General features: G+C 46.0%; 1 protein-coding gene across 5 annotated transcripts in view; it reads left to right on the top strand.

Moving 5' to 3' along the window:
* The first annotated feature begins 4725 nt into the window (after positions 1-4725).
* The window catches only part of GFRA1 (GDNF family receptor alpha 1), a 227457-nt gene continuing 210797 nt past the window's right edge, over positions 4726-21385 (top strand). For 2 of the 5 annotated variants that reach the window (XM_053583944.1, XM_053583940.1), the window contains exons 1-4: positions 5283-5600; positions 6360-6655; positions 7481-7774; positions 8969-9052. In XM_053583944.1, coding sequence (XP_053439919.1) covers positions 6616-6655; positions 7481-7774; positions 8969-9052 — 418 coding nt within the window. In that variant the 5' untranslated portion in view covers positions 5283-5600; positions 6360-6615. Of the gene's footprint in view, positions 4827-5282; positions 5601-5747; positions 5828-5869; positions 6101-6359; positions 6656-7480; positions 7775-8968; positions 9053-21385 lie in introns of those variants that run through there. The other 3 variants (XM_053583942.1, XM_053583943.1, XM_053583941.1) reach the window with 3 other exon arrangements.

The raw sequence follows: 21385 nt of genomic DNA, 5'->3' as shown, positions 1-21385 counted from the left end.
TTTCCCATTTTTCCTTGGTAAAGAGCCCTGAAATGTACAGGGCTTTTAATCCAACACTTTTGGCAACCACTGGAAAACCCTTGCACGTCCCCCTGAAGATGGGGTATCTTTTGTCATATATTCAAGCAATTAGACATGACAGGCACTTTATTTCATCAGGGCTGCACACCTTGAATGCATTTCGTGGCATAAGGCCAAAGTACAAATGACTGCAACGCTCATGAAATGCAATATTCTTCCATGAAGGCATTAAAAATCCTTGCGTTGGCTTATTAGTACTAAGAAGTGAAAATTACTTAAAAACTAAGGAGGAAGGGAAATTTCCTAAGATAGGTTCCTAGGGGTCAGGCACCCTGATAGCCAATAAGAAACTTCCATCTGCAAATAAAGCTCAAAAGACATCTTAATATAGTCAGTGTGGAGAAGGGCTCTGAAATCTGAGAGCAACTGGCTCTTCCTGTATTGCCAAAGGGCAAGTGTCAAAATACAGTATTAGAGGGTGAGATCTGTGTCAGCACACAGACCTTTACAGCAGCTTTCTGGGTTGGATGATTATTATTTTCTCATTTTTCCTGAAACAGTGCAAAGGACTTGTGTATTTAAAAATGAGTGTGTAACACTTTTGGGTCAATTTGGCCTTTAAAAATTTCTCATTGAGGATGAAGCCTCCAGGGTAGTTGTAATCTGGCCCTTCTAAATCCCTCCCTCCCAGACAGAGGCATATTTCTAGATGATTAGAGAACTTCAGGTGGGAATGTTACTCTGCTTCTGGCTTTATGCCTTAAAATATGACCTAAGGCAAGCTATCATTTCCCAGAAATGAAATATGTCATATGTTCCTATTAAAGTGAACCAGGAAAAGAGCATTCTATTACAATAATGGGTTTTGTTTAAAAATATTTAAAAGTCAGATCCCCAAAGGAATAATACATATCTGATACTATTATTGGAACAGCAATACCAGTAATTGTATGAGGTACTTGTAGTCAGTATTGTTCACGTAGTAAAGGGATTTTATGTAAACCTTTCAGTAAAATTATTGTGTCAGAGAAACAGCATCAACCATTATTCATGCAGTCAATATCCATTTACTGTGGTGTGACGTTGTGTCAGTCACCAATCTAAATGCTGGAGATGCAAAAAAAGAAAAGGGCTTAAAACATCTTCCTGCCTTCAAGGAGCTCGCATTCCAGTTGAGTGAATATGTGTAGCAACTAACTGCAATACAATGAATGTCACAAGAGAAATGATTCTGGGAAAGCCATGAAGGACATTGCAGGAAACTATTACTTCTGACCAAAGGGGTCCTTACTGTTCTCAGTGATTCGTTGGAACTCAAGTGAACCTTAAAATAGCAGGCGGAAGCCCCTATTAGGAAGATGGGGCAGAATGGGCAAACATGTAGCAGCTAAAAAAAAAAAAAAATGGTAGCACATTTAGGGCCCAGTGAGTGGTTGGTTTTGTGTAACTACAGAGGTAAGCCCGTCAAACTGTCTAATGTCCGTGGACTTCCACGGACTAGGAAGAGTTAAAGAAATCTGAATGATCTTTGAGCCGTATAATTTTACAAAAAGAACGCATTTCACATTATGCTTTATAGGGCCAAAGCAATGAGAGTAAAAGATGAAACGCTGCATGGAATAAAACTGTCATTCTCATCATGACTCATCTGTTAACTTATGAAAACACACTTATAACAAGAAATGCAAGAAAATTGCTCACTTCACGTGCTTATGGGTGGATTGAACCTAATTTTGTAGCATTAAAACCAATTTGCTGCTGAGAAAACATGTCACAGAGGATTGCACGAACCCTTATAATTATTAATAATATTTGATATTTCCATGTCACCTTTCATCCTGAGATCAGTCCCCTACACGTGGGAGCAGATGAACTCTAAGGAAACGGAGCTAATATTAATACAGTAAGTCACAATGCTTTTCTGTCTTCCATATCCCCAGAACTTTCTGGTTGTGTGTTTTTCTTACCTTTAGAAGTTAGTGGAGATAGTGGTAAAGCTGTAGTCTTTCTTTAAAAAATGAGTTCTTACTATAAGAAATTTTAGGCTGGATATGGGCCACATCTTCCTGTTCACACCTCTCCTCGGAAGAACAGCTCTTGACATATTCATATTCTTACTCCTGGGTTTCCTGTTTGCTGATCTCATCCTGAGTGGAGGACCCACACTGGCAGTGGGCTGGATCTTCATGGATTCTTTGACTTCCTCAAGAGCGTCACAAGGCATCATCATTATTATCAGCGTCATTGCCATTATCATCCTCCTCCTCCTGCCAGCAACTCCCACCACTGTTGCTGATTATAAAACATTCACTTGACGCTACTCCATTCTTCTAAGAATTTTATATGCACATCCTATTAACTAATTTCACACAAGTCATATAGGGCAGAGCTGTCTACTAGAACTTGGGTAGAAATGTGGTGTATCTGTGCTGTCCAATAGTGTAGCCACTTGCCACATGTGGCCACTTGAAATGTGGTTCCCTCTAGTGACTGAGGAACTGTAGTTTTCTTTTGTTTAACTTTAATTAGCTACATGTTTAGCTGTTCTAATGGACAACATAATGATAGCATCAGTGGTTTATTATTACCTTTTAAAAACAAAGCTCTGTTTTCATCATCAGTAAGAATTTAAGAAGGACTAGTTAGGCTGGAGGCAGTGGCTCATGCTTGTAATCCTAGCAAGTTAGGAGGCCGGGGGTGTGGGGGAGGACTGCTTGAGCCCAGGAGTTTGACACCAGCTTGAGCAACACAGTGAGACCCTGTCACTGCAACAGAATTAAAAAAATTAGCCAGTTGCGATGGCATGCATCTGTAGTCCTAACTCCTCTGGAGACTGAGACAAGAGAATCACTTGAAACAAGGAGTTAGAAGCTGGAATGGACTATGGTCATACCACTATACGCCAACCTGTCTCTAAATGAATAAATAAATAAATAAACAAAAGAACCTAATAAGAACCAGTGTGAGTGGATGGTTCTGAAATATTCTTGAAGTTGCAAGTACAGATGCTTCTTGCTTACAGTTAGGTTACATCCTGATAAACTCATTGTAAACTGAAAATATTGTAAGTCAAAAATACGTTTAATATACCTAACCTACTGAACATGGTAGCTTAGCCTAATCTATCTTAAAGTGCTCAGAACACTTATATTAGTCTATAGTTGGGCTAAAATCATATAACACAGAGTTTATGTTATTACATAAAAGTGCTGAATATCTCAGGTGAAAGTAAAAAACAGAATGGTTTTGAAATGCACTTGAAATGCAGTTTCTACAGAACGTTCAGGGCTTTTGCACCATAGTAAAGTCTAAAAATTGTAAGCTGAAACATCATAAGTCTGAGGCCATTTGCACTTTAAAAAGAAGTCCTATAGCCTATATTTGGAGGGCTTCTGGTTTACCTTTCCTCTACCCTGTTCAAATTTGATTTAAAAGATTTCTGTAGGGTAACATGGAGCCACTTCTAAAAGTAGAAAACAAAAGAGGCGGATGATGTTTTAAACCTCATTGTCCAACCATCCCAAGTGGTCAGCCCTGATAGGGGCCAGGCCATCTATTGAAAATTCAAATTCTAATGACTGATTTTTCCCAAGGAAGATATTCTCCTCCACTCATAAAATGGAACATTGAAAGACAGTTTTATGTTTTGGTGTCCAGGGAGGAGTAATCTTTAAACAAACTGTTAATTCATATTCAGTCCTCCTCTCATTAAAATCACCTCCCCAGGATTTCTCTACTTTGTGTGTGAAAATAGAATAAACTTCTGTAAGTCAAAGCAACTTACTGGATGACTTAACTACATTTCCACTTACTGACGCTGTAACTTAGACTGCTACCACTGCTACAGAAAGAGAACTTAAGTAGCCCTTGGTTTGAACCATCTGTCGCAAAAACGTGACATATGTTTGCTTTGTTTACTCACCCACCAAATGTAAACTGATACACTGAACTAAAAATCCGCGTGTGGTGTGACTGTGTGTGCGTGTTGGGGGAGGGGTGTCTGATGAGGGCGTCAGTTTCCTCACACCTGCCGGCGAGGAGCACGTGCACAGCAAACCCCGAACGTGGATTGGCGGGATGTACCCAGCGTTTGGGGCGACCATTGAGGCGCAGACACTCAGTGGCGACCGGAAGCAGTGCGCAGCGCGCCCACAAGCAGCCGCTGCAGCTGAGAGCGCGCCAGGCTGCTGTGTAGTTGAAAGGACAGCTACCAACTCCCCTCCTTCCTCCTCCTCTTCTCCCCGCTCTTACACAGGGGCCTCAAACTTCAACCAAAGCCCTTGCCCTTTTCAATTAACCCCCTTCCATCAAAACCAGCGTTTCTTTTCTGTCCTCTGTGGCGGCCCATTGTCTGGTCTGATGGGCTTGCAGATTTGACAGCTGGGCTCCTGCAGACTTGATTCAAACTCGGTTTCCCTGAGAGATGAACTTGGACATCAGCAAAGATCCCGAATAGGAGCCCGAGCGGCCAGTTGGCCACCCACCACTGCCGGCTGTCTCTAGACTCGGTCTCTGGACCGCGAGTAGACTCGGGAGCCCCGGGCGCCCCCCAGCGTGCGGGAGCTGGAGCCAGCGTGTGGGAGGGAGCGCGGGGGTGGGGGTTACCGAGCAGCCCCATTGGTATCTAGCGGTCCCAGGGATGGGGCGAAGGACAGTACGTGCTAGGCTTTTTTTTTTTTTTTTTTAATTTACTATTGAAACAGCCAAGATGGAGAGCAGCTTATAAATTTCCCAAAGGCAGGTCTGACCGCAGTGGGCTGGGGCTCCCCTTTTGTCTCATCCAAGCTGGAGGAGAGGTAGAGCCAGTAAGTGCATGTGTGAGTGAGTGAGTGCGCGCTGGCGTGGAAGAACGGGTGGGCGCATGTCGCGATTGCCGCCCCGGGGGTCTGGGGCTGAGTGTGTCTTTAACGCGCCAAGTCTTGAGTCACTGATGCGAGTGACGTGGGGGGAAAACTTTGTGTCCGGAAGAAGGGTCTGGCTCCATCGCACTAAGAAGAAAGAAAGAGCCCTTGTGCATTGTGCCCGTTTGAGGGGTGTGCGAGAGTGTGTGTGTATGAGAGAGAGAGAGAGAGAGAGAGAGAGAGAAAGGGCGGAGAGCCAGCGAGCGAGCGAGTCTGGCAGCACCCTGCGCCGGCTGCAGAGCTCTGCGTGTCCTGTGCGCGCTTGCGGGTCCAGCCCCGGGTCCCACCGAGCAGCGAGCTTGTGCGTCTGCGGCGGCGTGCGGGCGAGCTCCGGAACGAGCTGCCTGTGCGCTGCCGGGCAGCGGGAGGAGCAGGCCGAGGGTCTTCTGGCCCGCAAAAATCTGGCTTCCGCACTCGCCATCCTCCACGCTGCTTCCAATAACCACTGTCAACCCTAACCGGCATCTGAACCGGAGCTCTGCTAGGAAATCGTCCGGCCAAAATCAACGCTCGGACTACTCTCGAAGATTACCGCATCTCTTTTTCCCCCTAGGGCAGAGAAAGCGAGCACAGAAAGGGAAGGAGGGGGCGGAGACACCCCCCCAAGAATAAATAAATAAATAAATAAATAAACAAACTGGCTTCTGGCCACAGCTGGACGCGGTCGGTTGAGTCCAGGTTGGTGGCATTTGTAGAGAGTTTTCTTGTTCTATTTGAGAACCCATTGCCGCTCCCCCAACTTTGGGGTACTGGGGGGGCGCTCGTGTAGCTGGGCTGCACCTGTTCGGGGACAGCAGCCCGGCCCGCTAGTCCTGGGCTGGGGTGCGGATGCGCCGGAGTCTCGGGCCCAGGGCGAGTGTGTGAGGGGCGGGGACGCCCGGAAGGGAGCAGAGGACGCTCAGCGGGTAGGGGCGCACAAGCGGGGTTTCTCCCCCTCACCCGGCCGCCTCAGTAGGGCGAGCCCCGGGAACAGAGAGGACCGCGACACGGGGGTAACCAGTGGTGGTTTGGGAGTGGAGGTCCGGCAGCTGAGCGAGCCAACCAGCCAGCGCGAGGAGGGGGCGGCCAACTTCCTGGGAGAAGGGGCTCTTTCCGCGCCAGGGCTGGCTAGGGAGCTACCGCCGCCGCCGAGGGCTCCGACTCCAGGCAGCCGCCGGTCAGCTCCTGGCCCTCAGAAAGTAACGTTTGTTTATTTGTTTGCGTTCAGCCTCTTGGACTTTGGGACCCTGCGTCGGATCTTTCCAGCTCTCCCCGCCCCAAGTCAGCGACCGCTGGGAATATACGCACATGCGCCCCCTGCGCCCCGACCGGGTGGGGGTGGGTCTTCACCCGGGCGTAGAGAAGACCCCCAAGGCGGGAGCAGGGGAGAGCAGAGGGGCGGGGAGGGGAGGCTTCAGCGTTCTCTGCTCTCATTTCAAAGCTCGCTTTCTCTTCTAGGTTGAGTCGGAACTGAACCCCTAAAAGCAGAACCGCCTCCCGCCATCGCGCCCCGCCACCCTCCTGGAGCCGAGTCGCCGGCGGCGGTGGTGGCTGATGGTCCGGGAGTTTCCTCTTACACTGGATGGAGCTGAACTTTGAGCGGCCAGAGGAGCGCGGCGGTCCGGGGACCACTGCATGCTGAGCTCCCTTGGAGAGACCCAGCGGCGGCTCGGGTATTTTTTTTGGGGAAAGGGACCAGCTGCGCGCCGACACCATGTTCCTGGCGACCCTGTACTTTGTGCTGCCGCTCCTGGGTAAGTCGATGCCCCCACTGGCTTTCTTACCAGCAGAGAAAGACCGGAGGGTCGTTCGCAGAAGATCCTTCCCCCGTAACCCCCAATTGAGGCGCAGGTGCGGTGGATGTGGGAGGAAGTTTTCTTTGGGGGACGCGGATCACGAATGCTCTGGCTAGGGAGGCGATGGTAGCGAGGCAGTGACTACAGCTATTCGTGCGTGGTTTTTATGATCCAGCCCGGCGGGGAACCAAGGGGCCCTCCAGCCTCCGGCCCTGCGCCCTTCGCGAGTCCCAGGATCTCGCAGAGGCACGGCGGGCAGGTGGAGCATGGGCGAGCGTTGGGTCGGGAGAGCAAACTTCGAAGGGAAAACTTTTCCCCGAGCCCCAAGTAGCGTCTCGGCGCTCCCGGCCCGGCGAACCGCTGGCCACTGCTAGTCCGCCCCAGCCCAGCACGCGGCCGGCGCCCTGTGGGCCACCGATCCTCCTCGGACAGTCTCCGATGGTCAGCCGCGCCGGGCTCAGGGAGCGGCTGGAACCCTGCTCCGGCCGTGCCGCCCCGGGGTCGAGGGCTGGCGAGCGCGTTGGACAGCATTAGCTCGGGAGCACAGCGCTCAAAGGCCGCGGGCTGAGTTTGCGCCACCCGCGGGGAGGGGATGGGGCAGGAGTTCCATGGGACTGGAAAACGGTTATCCGGGGGTAGGGGTGTGGGCCCGCAGCCTGAGCAGGGCGCCCCAGAACGTGTGGTCAAGCGTCCTTGTCCGACCTGGCGCGTACCCTCTCACGGGACAGGGGCGTCGGGGTCTCTGTCCCGCGGCACTCAGGCTCCCTCCCCTCCCCTCTGCAGACTTGCTCCTGTCCGCCGAGGTGAGCGGCGGGGATCGCCTGGACTGCGTGAAAGCCAGCGACCAGTGCCTGAAGGAGCAGAGCTGCAGCACCAAGTACCGCACGCTGAGGCAGTGCGTGGCGGGCAAGGAGACCAACTTCAGCCTGGCGTCTGGCCTGGAGGCCAAGGACGAGTGCCGCAGCGCCATGGAGGCCCTGAAGCAGAAGTCGCTGTACAACTGCCGCTGCAAGCGGGGCATGAAGAAGGAGAAGAACTGCTTGCGCATTTACTGGAGCATGTACCAGAGCCTGCAGGGTACGCGTGGACCGACGCCCCCTGCCCCCGCCCTCCACTGTCCCTCCCAAAGGCAGGCGGGCCCCCGCATTCCCAGGCCGGCTGGTCTTGTCCTCTGCTGCTTCTCCCCAGCTGTGGAGTGAGGACCTTTCATTGGCCCCCAGGGATAGCGGCAGCTGGTGTTTGCTGGGGCCAGAGCAGCACTGATGGGCCTGATTGTTTGGGGGGAGGCGCCCTGGGGACCGCACTGACCTCTCTGAAACCTGGTGGAGCATCAGAGAAGGAACCCACTAAAGGCCACCCAAGGAACCTCAAACTTCTAAGCCTTAGAATCTAAGGAGAGCCTGCCTGAGGCTTTAGCTGGCTTCCCAGAATAACAGGAAAGTTTGCCCTGCATCTTGCCTGGAGTTTCCCCTTTTCTTTTTCCCTTTAACCCATTCGGACATAAGATAAAGAATTATAAAAGGTCCAGTAGAATCCACTGTAATCTTTACCCCCTCAACCCTGATAAAAGGCAAATGTGTGAAAAACCATTTGTCATCTTAGATTAGGTGAGTCTTGAACCAGCTGGTGTGGTTCAACCTTGGTTAACACAGAAGTAGCTCAGGGAGAGAAAGATTCACTTGTCACAACCATCCATTCCAATGGGGATTTTTTTTGTGCCAGAGGTGGCTCATGTTTGTAAATCTAACACAAACATTCTGTGCATTCCTTTTCCACTGAGACCCAAGCTGAGGATTTGTAATATACAGATTTGACCTGTCAGCTACCACTTCTTCCAAATCCAGTAATGAAAACCTATTTCAGAGCTGGACTGTTCAGTAGTCAGGGTACCTGCTTTCTGACTGCATGCCATGTTTGGAAGGTGTCTGGGTCACCTTTCTTCCATTGGCTCCTTGAGGCAAGCAGGCCTTGTGACGTCACCAGCTCTTTCTAATTTCATTCCTTTGCAAAGAGTAGGAGAGTTTTCTGGCAAGATCGGGCTGGGTTGTTCTCCTGTGTTTTCATGGCACTCTGGGGAGAACAAGGACAACAGAGACCGAGGGAATGAAGAGTAATAACTATAGCCAAATAGATGCATTTGCAATCTTTGGAAGTTTCAGCATCTTTTTGTTACACAATCATAACATAATTAGAATTCAGACTCAGCAGTGAAAAACTGCTTGAAGTATATCTGTTTTTCAGATCTGAGTCTGATCTTTCTATTGTTCTTAGGAAATGATCTGCTGGAGGATTCCCCATATGAACCAGTTAACAGCAGATTGTCAGATATATTCCGGGTGGTCCCATTCATATCAGGTAAGCAGATTTATACTTCCACTCTGATGCCTTTGTCTGCTTGAATTTCTTGGCTTGCATTCTCTTTGGCTCTCAAGTAGTGTATAAGTAGATAGTTGAATGGCACAATGTTTCTGGGAAATTAGAAATAGGATGATGATAATGAAGAGGCAGAATGCCTAGAGATGATTGTATGACTTGAAAGTCGTTCTAAATGAAGTACTATGTTATGGTGATTTGGAAGAGGTAGGAGGGAGGTGACTTGGTTGGATTTTTTTTTCACATTGAAATATGATTGGCCAAATCCTAGGAAGGGAGTGCCACTTCTGTCTGTAGGTGGCAATCGTAGTCTCTTCTTGCTGTATACCTTGCACACTGCCTCCCCGGAAATGGGATCTATTCACATGATGCCACATACTTTACAAGACACCTGAAGATAATCTTAGACTATTGAAAATTTTTGGATGAATTCACTAATCTGCCTTTGATTTAAAAGATTAAGCTCTATCATTTGTTAACAATTCTTCTGTTGCTATTTTTTCTTGAGCAAGTGTGTGTGTTTATAAGAGAATGTACTCCTGTCCCGACGGCCTTTTAAAATGTAGTCTTACTCCCCCATGGTTTGTTTTGTCTTTCTTTGCATTTCTACGTGTGGTTTGGAAATGAACTTAGTTTTAGACTTAAGTTTTTCATAACATCTGTATTCAGACAGTGCATAAATAATGAATAAGGCAATACTTTCTCTAAATGACATACAGATTCCAGACTGATGTTATCTTTATTTATTTACAGTTAAGATGTTTTCTTAAGTATATATAGCAACCACAAATTGTATGTTTCTTGGTGGTTAAACATGGTGGTTAGTGTTGAATTTAATTCTATGAGATGATGGTTTGTTACTGGTGAGAGTGTTCTGGTGTTATAAATGTTTTATATGTTCCTGGAGAAAAGCCATAGCATCAAGGGAGTATGGAAATATTGATATTACATGTGTGTGTGTGTATATGTATTTTTGAGACAATGTCTCACTCAGTTGTCCAGGAATGACATCCTTAGACCTTGATGCAGCCTTCAACTCCTGCCCTCAAGTGATCCTCATCCTTCCTAGTAGCTGGGACTGCAGGCACATTCCACTATTATTAGCTAATTATTTTTTTGTTAATTTTTTGTAGAGACAGGGTCTTCACATTGCCCAGAATGGTTTCAAACTCCTAGCTTTAAGGGAGTTCCTGCCTCGGCTTTCCGAAGTACTAGGATCATAGGCATGAGCCACTGTGCTAGGCCCATGTGGGAGTGTTATGTGTAGATCCGTTCATTCACTAAACAGCCACTGAACACCTACTATGTTCTAGGTATATTGTGATTTTGGCATTGAGCCAATTATCATCTGTACCCTTATGAATCTTAAAGACAGCCAGCAACTGACATTTATTAATCCCTTATTATATACCAGGAACTGTGTTAACAGCATTGTATCATTAACTTATATAATCACTGTTAAGTGCCTCTTAGGTGTTATTATTTCCAATTGAGAAACAAGGAGATTGAGGCATGGTAAAATTAGGAAACCAGCCCAAGATCACAAAATACCTAAATGGTAGAATGAGAATTTAAACCCATATTTGTTTGCTTCTAAGCTTTTGTAAATCTACCTCTTGTTACTTGGAGTGTGATTCTTAGACCATCAGCATCGACATAGCTTGAGAATTTGGAAGAAGGGCAGAATCTCATTTTACTACTGAATCGGAATATGCATTTAATGAGATCCCTAGGCTGGGTGCTTCATTTGTATGTGAATCTTGAGAAGCCCTCTTCTACAGTATTCTGTCTTTTTCTTCAGAGGAAAAGTAAGTGTGTGTGTTTGTGTCATCTGTTTGGGGATAAGATAATAAGGTACAGGTTGAGTATTAGAAGATTTCATATAACATCCTGAATAATGCCAATAATTTCCAGTCTAAATTCCTCCCGATACTGTCTGTTCCCTGAGATCAGGTAGGCTAATAGCTCATGTAGTTGATGAGAGATGTACTGGTATGGTGTGTGGCCAATGGGGCAGCAAAGGCAACCTGACCTCCTCCTGCGTATGAGGGGTAGTGCCTCTGGCCTGCTGCCTGCTTAGTCTTTGTACTGATTCCTGGAAGGGGATCCATGGACACCTGCAGGGACTTTTACTCCCCATGGACATTGAGAAGTGAGGAAGTAAGCAAGGAAGAAGGGCCGTTTGGGTTTTGACTTCAGAATTAGTATGTGCCCTGGGATTTTTAACAGACTCCTTTCCCCTTTCTCAGTCACTGTCTGGTAATCAGAGTAAATACTCTCCAGCTGTGACAGCCCATGGACCCAGCATCCCCCACCATGCCTTTGCTTCACCTTTCCATCCTTGCCATTATTTTCACATCTAAAATGGTGTGGTCCTTCTCAGATACCACTTGCTTGTCTGAATTTCTTTTATGCGTGTGGGAAATTCTTCTGCATGGATCAGGTTTCACTCGTTCACTGGATCCCTCTCATATTTGCTTTTCATAGCAAATATGAATCTGAGTTTGTAAGACCCATCCTGCCGAGAACCCAGAAGTCATAATGAATTAACCAGAGCTGGGAAAGCTTTTCTAGAGCTCCATTTTATATCTCAAGGGCATTGACTTTGGGTTCCAGCACTAATGAGCTTTGACCTCTGACAGTGACTGTATTCCTTAAGTGGGATAGTGAAGCCAAATGGAGTCTTGAGAGGTTTTAAGTTGTTGAATAATGCATATTATCCAGTTTGGCCTTTGTAGGATGGAGAAGCAAGATAATAAATGTTGCTTATTTCATGTTTGAATCTCAGTTTCTAGAACACCTTTTCTGCCTTGAAACTCTGTCTAAGGAAACTAGGACAACAAGGTCTCTGCTTTTTACAGATACAGTAGCAATCAGAGTTTCCCTATTTAGATTTCTCTGCTCACCGTATGGAGTACGTCCATCCACAAACGTAAAGTGTGGGGTGAATCCTCATACTGGACAAGACACGTGGGACCTTCTTGCCTTTCCATTTTCTTTAGATTCCTCAGACCCATTGCCCTCTTTGCCACTGTTTCCTTGCTAACCAGACAAAAGGCCATGTTGAAGTATTATCAGTGGCCTGTGCGAACAAGGAAGGGAACAAAAATAAGGTAGAGTCTAAAAACTCGTCTGTGCTCTGATGCCTGAACTGTGGAAGGGAAACCAAGAAGTCAGCTCATGTGAGCTTTGCAGTGGGAGGCTGGAGGGTTTCCTCTTTTGGAAACGTGATAGGAAAAGATGCCTTTGGCTCCTAAGGCATCTTATGGGCTTGAAGGGCCCTTGTACCTGTGGGTTGCTGGCAGTGTGGTTTTTTAGGGGTCTGGAACATCAAGAGTCAGGCCGTGAGCAGGAGTATACAAAGGCAGAAGCGAGCCAGGCAGGAGGATGTCGGGTAGAAGAGGGAACATGGGAGAGGGTGGTGGGAGACAAGAGGGCGGAGCTGTGCGAACCCCAGCGGCTCTGAGGGCAGACGCAGCTGTGTGGTGTTGAATGCCTGCCTCTCCCAGCCACGACTCCTGCTCTTTAACCTCTGTTCTGTCTCCCCTTTTCTACCTCACGAAAGTTCAGGAAACATTGAGAAGTAAATAGTGATTTGAAATGATGATGAGCCTGTTGGCTTTTTTGTTTGTTTGTTTTTTAATCTCTGGAGGGGGGAGAGCAAAGCAGGGAGAAATTTTGAAAGTACATTGGGTGCCAAGAAAAGCCTGATCGAGGATCAGAGGGAGGATATAAGCCCCTCTTCGGCAACAAGGGAAAAACCAGGCTCCAAGGTTTAAAATTATTGATTGGGAGACTGGATTTTGTAGAGAAGAGTCAAGCAATGCTGGGCCTTCCTTGAACAGAATCAAAGTTGATGGTATTGCATACAAGGCAAAGCCTCAGCCTTCTGGATCAGTCCTCATTTCCCTTCTGAGTTCTAGAAGTGGCTGGGACTTTCCCAGGAGGACTTAAGGTCTTGACATTAGTGCCCAACTAATTGGAAATGGTTTGTTGCTGGATGAGATGCACCTAGACTCTTTTGAGCCTGGCCCCCTTTTCTGAATGATGCTATGAATTATTAACTACATTTAGCATATCTGCTTTAATCTACTATTATATTAATGCCATTATTTTAAAAATATATTATTATAAATGTTGCATGAACTCAGCATGGTGGTGCAGGCCTATAGTCCCATCTCGTCAGGAGGCTGAAGGTGGAGGATTGCTTGAGCCGAGTTTGAGGCTGTAGTGCACTATGATGGCACCTACTGCACTCCAGCCTGGACAACATAATGAGACGCTTTTTCTAAAAAAATTGTTTTTTGCATGTTAGAGATGAACTTTATGACATCATTTGCTTTCTTGTTGAGTCATGATAGAGAGAAAGGCTTGTGAATAGCAGCTGCTGGGGCTGTGCTGGTCCTTTCCTTTCTACTCAGTTCTTCAATGGTGGTGTTTCTGTATTTGAGCACCCCCATTAGTTCCCTGGTACTTACTCTGGCATGTGGTAAACTCTGTAGCAGGCCAGTGGGGGCGCTACACAACCAGGCCCTGCCCCCGTCATGAAGCCATGTACCACCTCCCACCACTGAGCCAGACCATTCCCTGGCTATTTCCTGTGCATTCACTTTGCTGTGCATTTGCATGTGGCCTGGCCTTTGCTTGGAAATCTTCTGGTAGTTCTTCAATACCAAGATCAAATTTCATCTCTGGGGCCTTGCTGGAATTCCCCCAGACAAGCCCTTCCGCTCAGGACTCCCTCAGGATGCACTCTGCTCTTGCCTTCATGTTAGCTGTCAATCACGGTGAATCCAGAGGGCTGACTTACGTGTCTGTCTTTCCCTCTGGAAAGTTGGGGACTTCCTTGTTATGCCATATGTCTGTGCAGCACCAACCATCCTTTCTGGTCCTGAGCAGGTGTCCCATCAACTGTGAGTGGCTGAATGTCAGGGAAGAAGGGTCCTTGCTCTGTTGTACAGACTTTTGAAGGTCAGAGAGGGGAAGCAATTAGGCCAGAATCACACTGAGGACTGGGGAACCTTTCCCAAGACATGGCAGTGCCGTAGGGGAGGTCAGTGTTGGCCTCTTTCTGTCTGTATACTCTCTGGACAAACTGCCTCCCTTCCTGGGACCTCAGCTGCCACTTAATCTGATGACTGGGAGCCTTCCCTCTTCTCCAGCCTCTCCTGAGCTCTGACCCAGCATGTCCAGCTGAGTTCTGGACAACTCCATCTGGTTGTATCTCAGTCACTTCAAACTCTGCCTGTCCAAATTGGATTTCATCATCTCTCCCCTTTTCTCCTTGTACCCTGTCTTCCTGGGTCTCCTGTCTTATATATTGGCTTTGTCATCTACACTGTGAACTGTAGGGTCACTTCCATCCCTTCTCCCATTCTCACTCCTTCAGCTGGACCCATTGCCAAGTCCTGCTGAGATTACCTGCTGTCTTTCCATTCCCAGAATGCCCCGTCTTATCTTTGCGTGGGCCTTCTTCACAACCTCCCTCTGTCTAGTTTTCCCAGTCCAACTTGGCCTCGGCATTGCAAGGTCTTATCTTAGCACCTTGGTGACTACAGGAAAGATCTGGCTCTAGTCTTCCTTTCAGACTCTTTTACATAGTCTTTTACATTGACTTGCTGTCTCGCCCCAGACACCCTGTGTCATAGGCAAGGAAGGTTGACCAGCTGCTATTCTACCAGTGTCCTGAGCAGTTTCAGATCCCCATATCTTCACATGTGCTGGAGAAAGAACTCGAGCTCTGAAGCCCCTGCTACCTGGGTGAATGAAACCAGCTCTGCCACTCATTTTGTTTCAACTCACTGTGGCTCAGCTTCCTTGGGTGTGAAATGGAATGATGATAATGACTGCGTTATAGGTTCCTGTGGATTAAAGGTGCTGTATATCAAATACGCAGTATGGTGCCTGAAACAAGCTTGGCCCTCGTATATCTTGGTCATTTTTAATGCTGCGCTAAAGCCCTGCCTGCTGTTGGCTTGCTCCTGACCCCAAGACTGGGACTCTTTTCAGCAGACTGTATTCCCTGACCCCAGAATCATGATTCCATGTGTTGAAAGGGTGGCACACCTGAGCCTTGGGGAAGGTTGCTTTTAAACCACCTTGGACAAGCTGTGAAAAATCTGTCCTCTGTTTAAAAAGCCCTAAAGGAAAGTGCTGTCTCCTGCTAACCCAGCTTGAGGCTTAACTGCCCCACGGGAAGGTCTCCCATGTTGCTGCTCTGAGTCCCTCCAGCTCCTTTGGAGTCCTGTCCTTGTGCTCCTAGGTTGGGGGTGAGTTTGTTGCAGCCGGTGATCACCCCAGGTGGGAGCTCTTCCTGTGCTTAAGGATTCTGTGATCAGCCTCCCCTTCTCAGCTGGCTGATTCCATCCCTCCACCCTCTCCCCATAAATCTTCTTTCGAACACCCTCATTGCAGCAAGAATTACTGCTCCCTGAGACAGGCATGCCTTAAACCTGGGAGAGGCTTCCGTCTCCAAAGGCTCTGCTAAGTACACTTACATTTCGCTTTCACAGACCACTACTTTTGGTTTTTATTCCCTCCCTCTCCTGCCCCTCAGCCATCCATTTTTCCTGTAGAACAATATGAAATTACAAACAGGTAAAAAGAGGAAAAGAAATTTCAGTCACTGAGAGTCTTACTGTGAACATGTTACTAGGCGTCTTTTCTGATTTTTCCTATGTGTGAATCTGTGTATGTGTATATATACAGACATCCATACATATATTTTTTTTTTTGCAAAAATGAAGTCACAGTTTACACATATTCTTTCCTGTTGACTGCTTGATTACCTGAAGAACTTGTGTCTTTCTGTCTCAGCGACCACTTCCTAAAGGCAAGATTAGATTAATTGCATTCAATGTGTCAACCTCAAGAAGGTTCATGAATAAAGCAGTAGGACATTCTAGTATCCAAATACTTAGCGCGAAGGCTGGAGTGTTCCAGTGAAGGCTGTGAAGGTACGGACAGTTAAATATTTTGCATAGAGTTACTTACTATAGGTCCTGTTACCAGAAGAAGGGAGATAAAACATCCCTGAGTGACAGGTAATTGCAGGAACTGAAGATTGTTACGAGGTGCAAATTATTTATACCAATATGTCTGTCCTCATTCCTTCTCCTTAGTCCTCTGAAGTATTTCTTTTTGCCATCTCTTAATTTTTCTGCTGTCGAAGCTTGTTCTTTCCAAGGAATGTCCTTTTTATTTTTTGTTCTCTGCGACACAGCAGCAAATTCTCAAGAGTAGTTAACAAATTAGGCCTTGTTTGGTCAAAAAAGTCCTGGTCCAGGAGACAGGGGACCTGGGTTGTGCTTCTAGCTTCATTTATTCCCAACTAACTGGGTGACCTTGGGTGAGGGTGTGCCCTTTCTCAGAGTCCTCTCCTCCTTTTATATGAGGGCAGTGGACTGGGATAGTCTTTAATATTTTTTCCTTCCTTCTTGAAGTGTTGAATAATCTTGTATTATTCTAAGCCTTACTGATTTTCTTTCTAGCATTTTCTTCATGACCAAGGAAGCTTGGTGATCTTGGCCTATATATCTTTCATATTAATGACATTCATAGAGCAAGGTTGATTCAATGGCTACCTTACTTTGAAATAGAATATATTCAAGGCATCATATAATATTTACATACATGAAAGAAGATAAAGTAAAAAAAAATGGAGAAAATAGGGACTGGGGTGGTGGGAATGAGAGTAAAAAAGAGAAAATCAAGTTGAGGGTGAGTTCAGCAGATAGAATGCATGTCATAGGATTATGTTTAAATAAATTAAATGATCGGGAGTGCTGTCTTTGTTTTACAAAGGGATAAATAAAATCACTGGATTGTAGATGCGGTAGGACTTTTGGAGGTCGTTCTACGCCAATCCCCGTATTTTACTGATAAGAAAACTGAGTTTCATAAATTTATAGGACAATAGGACATAAATCGTCTGGGACAGTGATGACAAGTAAAATTAGGTGTGTGTTTGTTTTTAAATTTGTATTTGAAAACTTTCAGTCTCCTGTTTTCCTCCCTCAGTTCAGGAGAGCTTTCACCTGTTCAGATCTGGCACCCTGCAGGATACCATACTTCATTTCTTTTGTTTGGTGGCAGTTAGGGTGGGAGCCACAGCCACTGACTTTAGTTAAGGGCGTATTTGTTCATTGTTTTGCAACAAGGGTTAATTAATAGGTTTCTATGACAGGAGCTACAGGCTGGAATGTTAATTTTCCTTTGTTTTCTTTCTTTTTTTTTTTTGCCCCCTTTAGGGTTGCCTACAAGGAAAAAGTGAGAAAATATTTGTTGCTTTAAGCCCTCTCAGTCCTCAGATTAAAAAAAAATTAATCTTTCATCTGGAATTTTTGTTAAAGAAGGTAACCACTTCCCGTAATTTAGAGACTCAACTGGCTGGGTCAGTGATGAAAATGAATGGGTAATTTGCATAAGGGGCTAATTTATTATGTCCCCTGGGCATTTCTTTCATCTTCCTTTCCATTCTAATTAATGTTCTAAGAGGCTTTATCACCAAATCAGAAGTTAGGGGTGAAAGCAGCCCTTGTTAACCTTTCTTATTAGGATTTTTTATCTTCTGCGATCTTTTAACCATTTTCTTTTCAAATCCAGGATTTGCATAGACAGAAGTGCTGGGTCTATAGAGAGAAGATTTTAGGGGTGTGTTCTTTTATGATCTTTCTTCAAATAGTAGGTTGTTGTAAAAATAAAAATGACTCAGGATAGCTCTCCAGATCCACAGAGGGATTTGCAGAACATACAGAAGGATATGGCTGTGGTGGTAGAATTGTTTCTAAATATGAGAGCCCTCTAAAATATCCATGTAAACATGTATACACACGCACACAGACGTAGATAGAGATCTGTCTGCTCGTGTGTGCATGTATTTATACTGTGTGTAAGTGCGGGTACTGTCAAATATCTTGCCTCAAAAAGATCTTTCCTGACACGTGTTTCAGTTGGTCCTGGCTGTGACAAAGGCAGCTGTGTGTGAGAGACACACAGCTGAGGAAAGGCAAGAGAACAAGCAATTTCTTCGAAAATCAATTGCAATTTACTCTTACTAAATTGGCCCCAGGTCCGCCCTATCCAACATTAGCATATGACAGACTTTTAATCATCTGGTCAAATGGCCTATTTTTTGGTCAAACCACAGTTGCCTTTGGAACTCTGCCCACTCCAGAACTATATTCTGCAAACCTACAGTGGCTTTAGAGGGAAGTGAGCGTGGGGAGGGGAGTCTTTCTGGGGGAGCCCCTGCTGTGTGTCTGCTGCCTGTTCAAGGTCTGTACTTCCTTTTGGTTCCTCATCATGGGAAAAGATAGATACCGTGCCCTCTGATTTCTGAGGAGAAAAACTGGGCTTAGAGAGGTTGAGGAACTTTCTCAGGGCCACACAGCCAATACCTGGACCAGCTCAGACTCAAATCTTGGTTCCTATGACTCCAAAACATGTGCTCTTTCTCTTGTTATGTGATGAAATTTTAAGCACAGAATCCTTTTTGCAGAAGGAGGTATGTAGTCTGTCATTTCCCTTCTTAATTCCTACCTTCTCCTCCTCCATCTTCCAGCTTAAAGTACTGTTTGACAAAGGGCCTTGAAAGTTGAAATATAAACCAGTACCTATTATTTTAATATTTAGCCCTGCATTCTGATGGGTTCTTAATTGACAGCCGAAATCCAGAACACGCATGCTATTAAAACCATTCCTGCGGAACTGCAGAAATATTAACCAAAGAAGCAATTTCTGGATTGTATCTTTTTTCATTTCCGTGTGAGATGGAAGGCTTCTAAAGTGGAGCAGAATGCCTAGGGCCATTTTTTGTCATGTTGTCATATAAATAGCATTACACAGTGGTAAAGAAAAGAGTACATGGTTTAGTCCCACTTTAAGGTGACCTAATGTGCTATTCATTTGTCTTCCACCACGCTGGGACCACTGTCCTTCACGTCCCCATGAATTGTCTAAGAAGCACCAGGCCGACTATTATTTCTGTCGTCTTTGCACATTATTGTTTTGTGTACGGTTAATAATGTATGAAAATAAGTATCGATTGCATTCTTTGTTGGAATAGGCTAGCAGGTTTCTTAAAGCCCATGTTTATGAAATGTTTCATTGATCACTGTTACTATGAGTTTTGAATAAACTCGTGATGAAGAAGATGCCAGGAGATCCCTGAATTCCGAAGAGTCCCCAGTGGAACTGCTATATTCTCCTAAGCTTAAGAATGGCAAGTGGCATTAGGTGGGAAAAGGAGTGGACGAGGCTGAAACTCTAAACATATGCCAACTGGAAATGATTGTCATTCCCAGGATACCTAAGGAGAAGTAAAAATAATGACAGCAAACATCTGTGAAAGGCCATGAGCTAGGTGCTTGATATTCAATAGCTTGTTTAGTCCTTGTTTAGTAGAGGTACTCTTGGCCCCACTTGGTGGATAGGAAAATTGAGGCCCATGTAGGAGGCCTCTCTGAAGGCACACACCTAAGAAGTGGTAAAGCCAGCATTCTCACCAGGAATCTGGCTCCAGAAGGCATGCTGTAGTGTCCTTTTGCACATATATAACAGATAAACTATCTCATGAAGGTTAAGAGCACACATTGCAGGAAGGATTGACATTTTTTTTTTTTTTTTGAGACCGAGTCTGACTTTGTCACTTTTGGTAGAGTGCCATGGTGTCATAGCTCACAGCAACCTCAAACTCTTTAGGTTCAAGCAATTCTCCTGCCTCAGCCTCCCAAGTAGCTGGGACTACAGGTGCCAGGCACAATGCTCGGCTAATTTTTAGAGATGGGGTCTTGCTCTTGCTCAGGCTGGTCTCAAACCTGTGAACTCAGGCAATCCGCCCCACCCTTGGCCTTCCAGAGTGTTAGGATTATAGGCAGGGATTGACATTTTTTCCCTGAGTGATATATTAATATGTTTAATACATAAAATATTACATATTATATATATTTTGTATCAATGATATATTTATTTTTTTTGGAATGAAGAAGTGGTCACTTTCTGTGATCCTTATCAGTTTTCAGTTTTTCAGTGTAGTAGAATTTCATTCTTCTAGAGTTTGTCCGTCACATATTTACTGAGAACTTACTATAAGCAAAATGAGAGATCTAGGTGCTTCAGAGGTAAGCAGGAATAGTCCCTTAAGAATTCCCTTTTTTTGTTTGTTTTAGGGATAAACAACATTAATTATGATGAGTGAATAGATCTCTATACAAAACTCACATGGGCTTTTGTGACCCTTAAGGAGGGAGTAACTGACTAGATTGAGTTGTAGTTTAGAGAAGGCTTACTGAATGGGCCTTTTGAATTGGGTTTTGTGGAATGGATAGGAGTTTGGTAAGTAGAGCATTCCAAGCAGAGGCAACAGTGTGGGTAGTAAGGTGCTAATAGGCTATTTGCTGTGGTTGGGGCTTCAGGTTTGAGACATGGTGGAGAAAGAGCTAAGTAGAGAGGTGGTTTTGCCACACTTAGGGGCTTGGCCTTTGTCATAGTAGAACTGGGAAACAGGATGGCCGATTCACCTTAGCATTGCTGGAATTTTCAGATTGAATCATATGAAATTGCCATTTTAGTAGGTCAACATTGTAGAATAGCAGAAGTTGCAGACAGTTCAAGTTAACACAGTTTTGTGTTATAAAAGCACACAGAGGGGCTTTAGATGCTCTAGACTGGAGAAGGACATAAGGCCTTCTTGTCAGTTGTCAGTGAGTAACCCCTCATCATAGCAGGTACCTTCTGGGGAAGCAAACAATGAGGCCAGGAGCACTGAACTATGGGGCCTCAGCCCCTGGTGGAGACAGAGCAGATGTGGGTCAAGTTCAAGCTCTTCCCTTTCAGACTTACCTTCTCTTGGGGAGAAAAGATTCATGAGGCTGGCTCCAGAACACAAAACAGAGTACACAGATCCCACCATTTAGGTGCCCAGGGCAGGGTGGGCAGAGGAGCAGGTGTCAGTAAGTCTCCCTGGGCCCCCCTGGGTAGTCCTGGGAAGGTGGATGAGGGCACTTGGGGAGCAGAATGACAGGAGAGTGGACAGGTGCTAGCAGGAATAAATGCAGGAAGCCACGTTGTCTGGGACCAAGTCACAAAGGGCCTTGGACAGTAGAAGGCATTTGGGCTTGTGGTAGGAGAAGGAGGGGCCCTGGAAGTTGTTCAGTGGGGCCCTATGGACACAGAGTGATGTGACTGGTGAAGAAGGCCTCCCCAGGGGGGCACTTGGGATGGGACATTCTGGACTCCCTACAGGAGTGGGTTCCCACCTGCCTTTCTGTGGGGCCTTAACCCCATCACTGTCCTCTCTCCTGGGTTCAGGGTGGG

This window comes from Nycticebus coucang, chromosome 3 (assembly GCF_027406575.1).
Source record: "Nycticebus coucang isolate mNycCou1 chromosome 3, mNycCou1.pri, whole genome shotgun sequence".
Taxonomy (NCBI): domain Eukaryota; kingdom Metazoa; phylum Chordata; class Mammalia; order Primates; family Lorisidae; genus Nycticebus; species Nycticebus coucang.
Note: the sequence above shows the minus strand (reverse complement) of the source record. Positions and strands in the feature narration are given on the sequence as shown.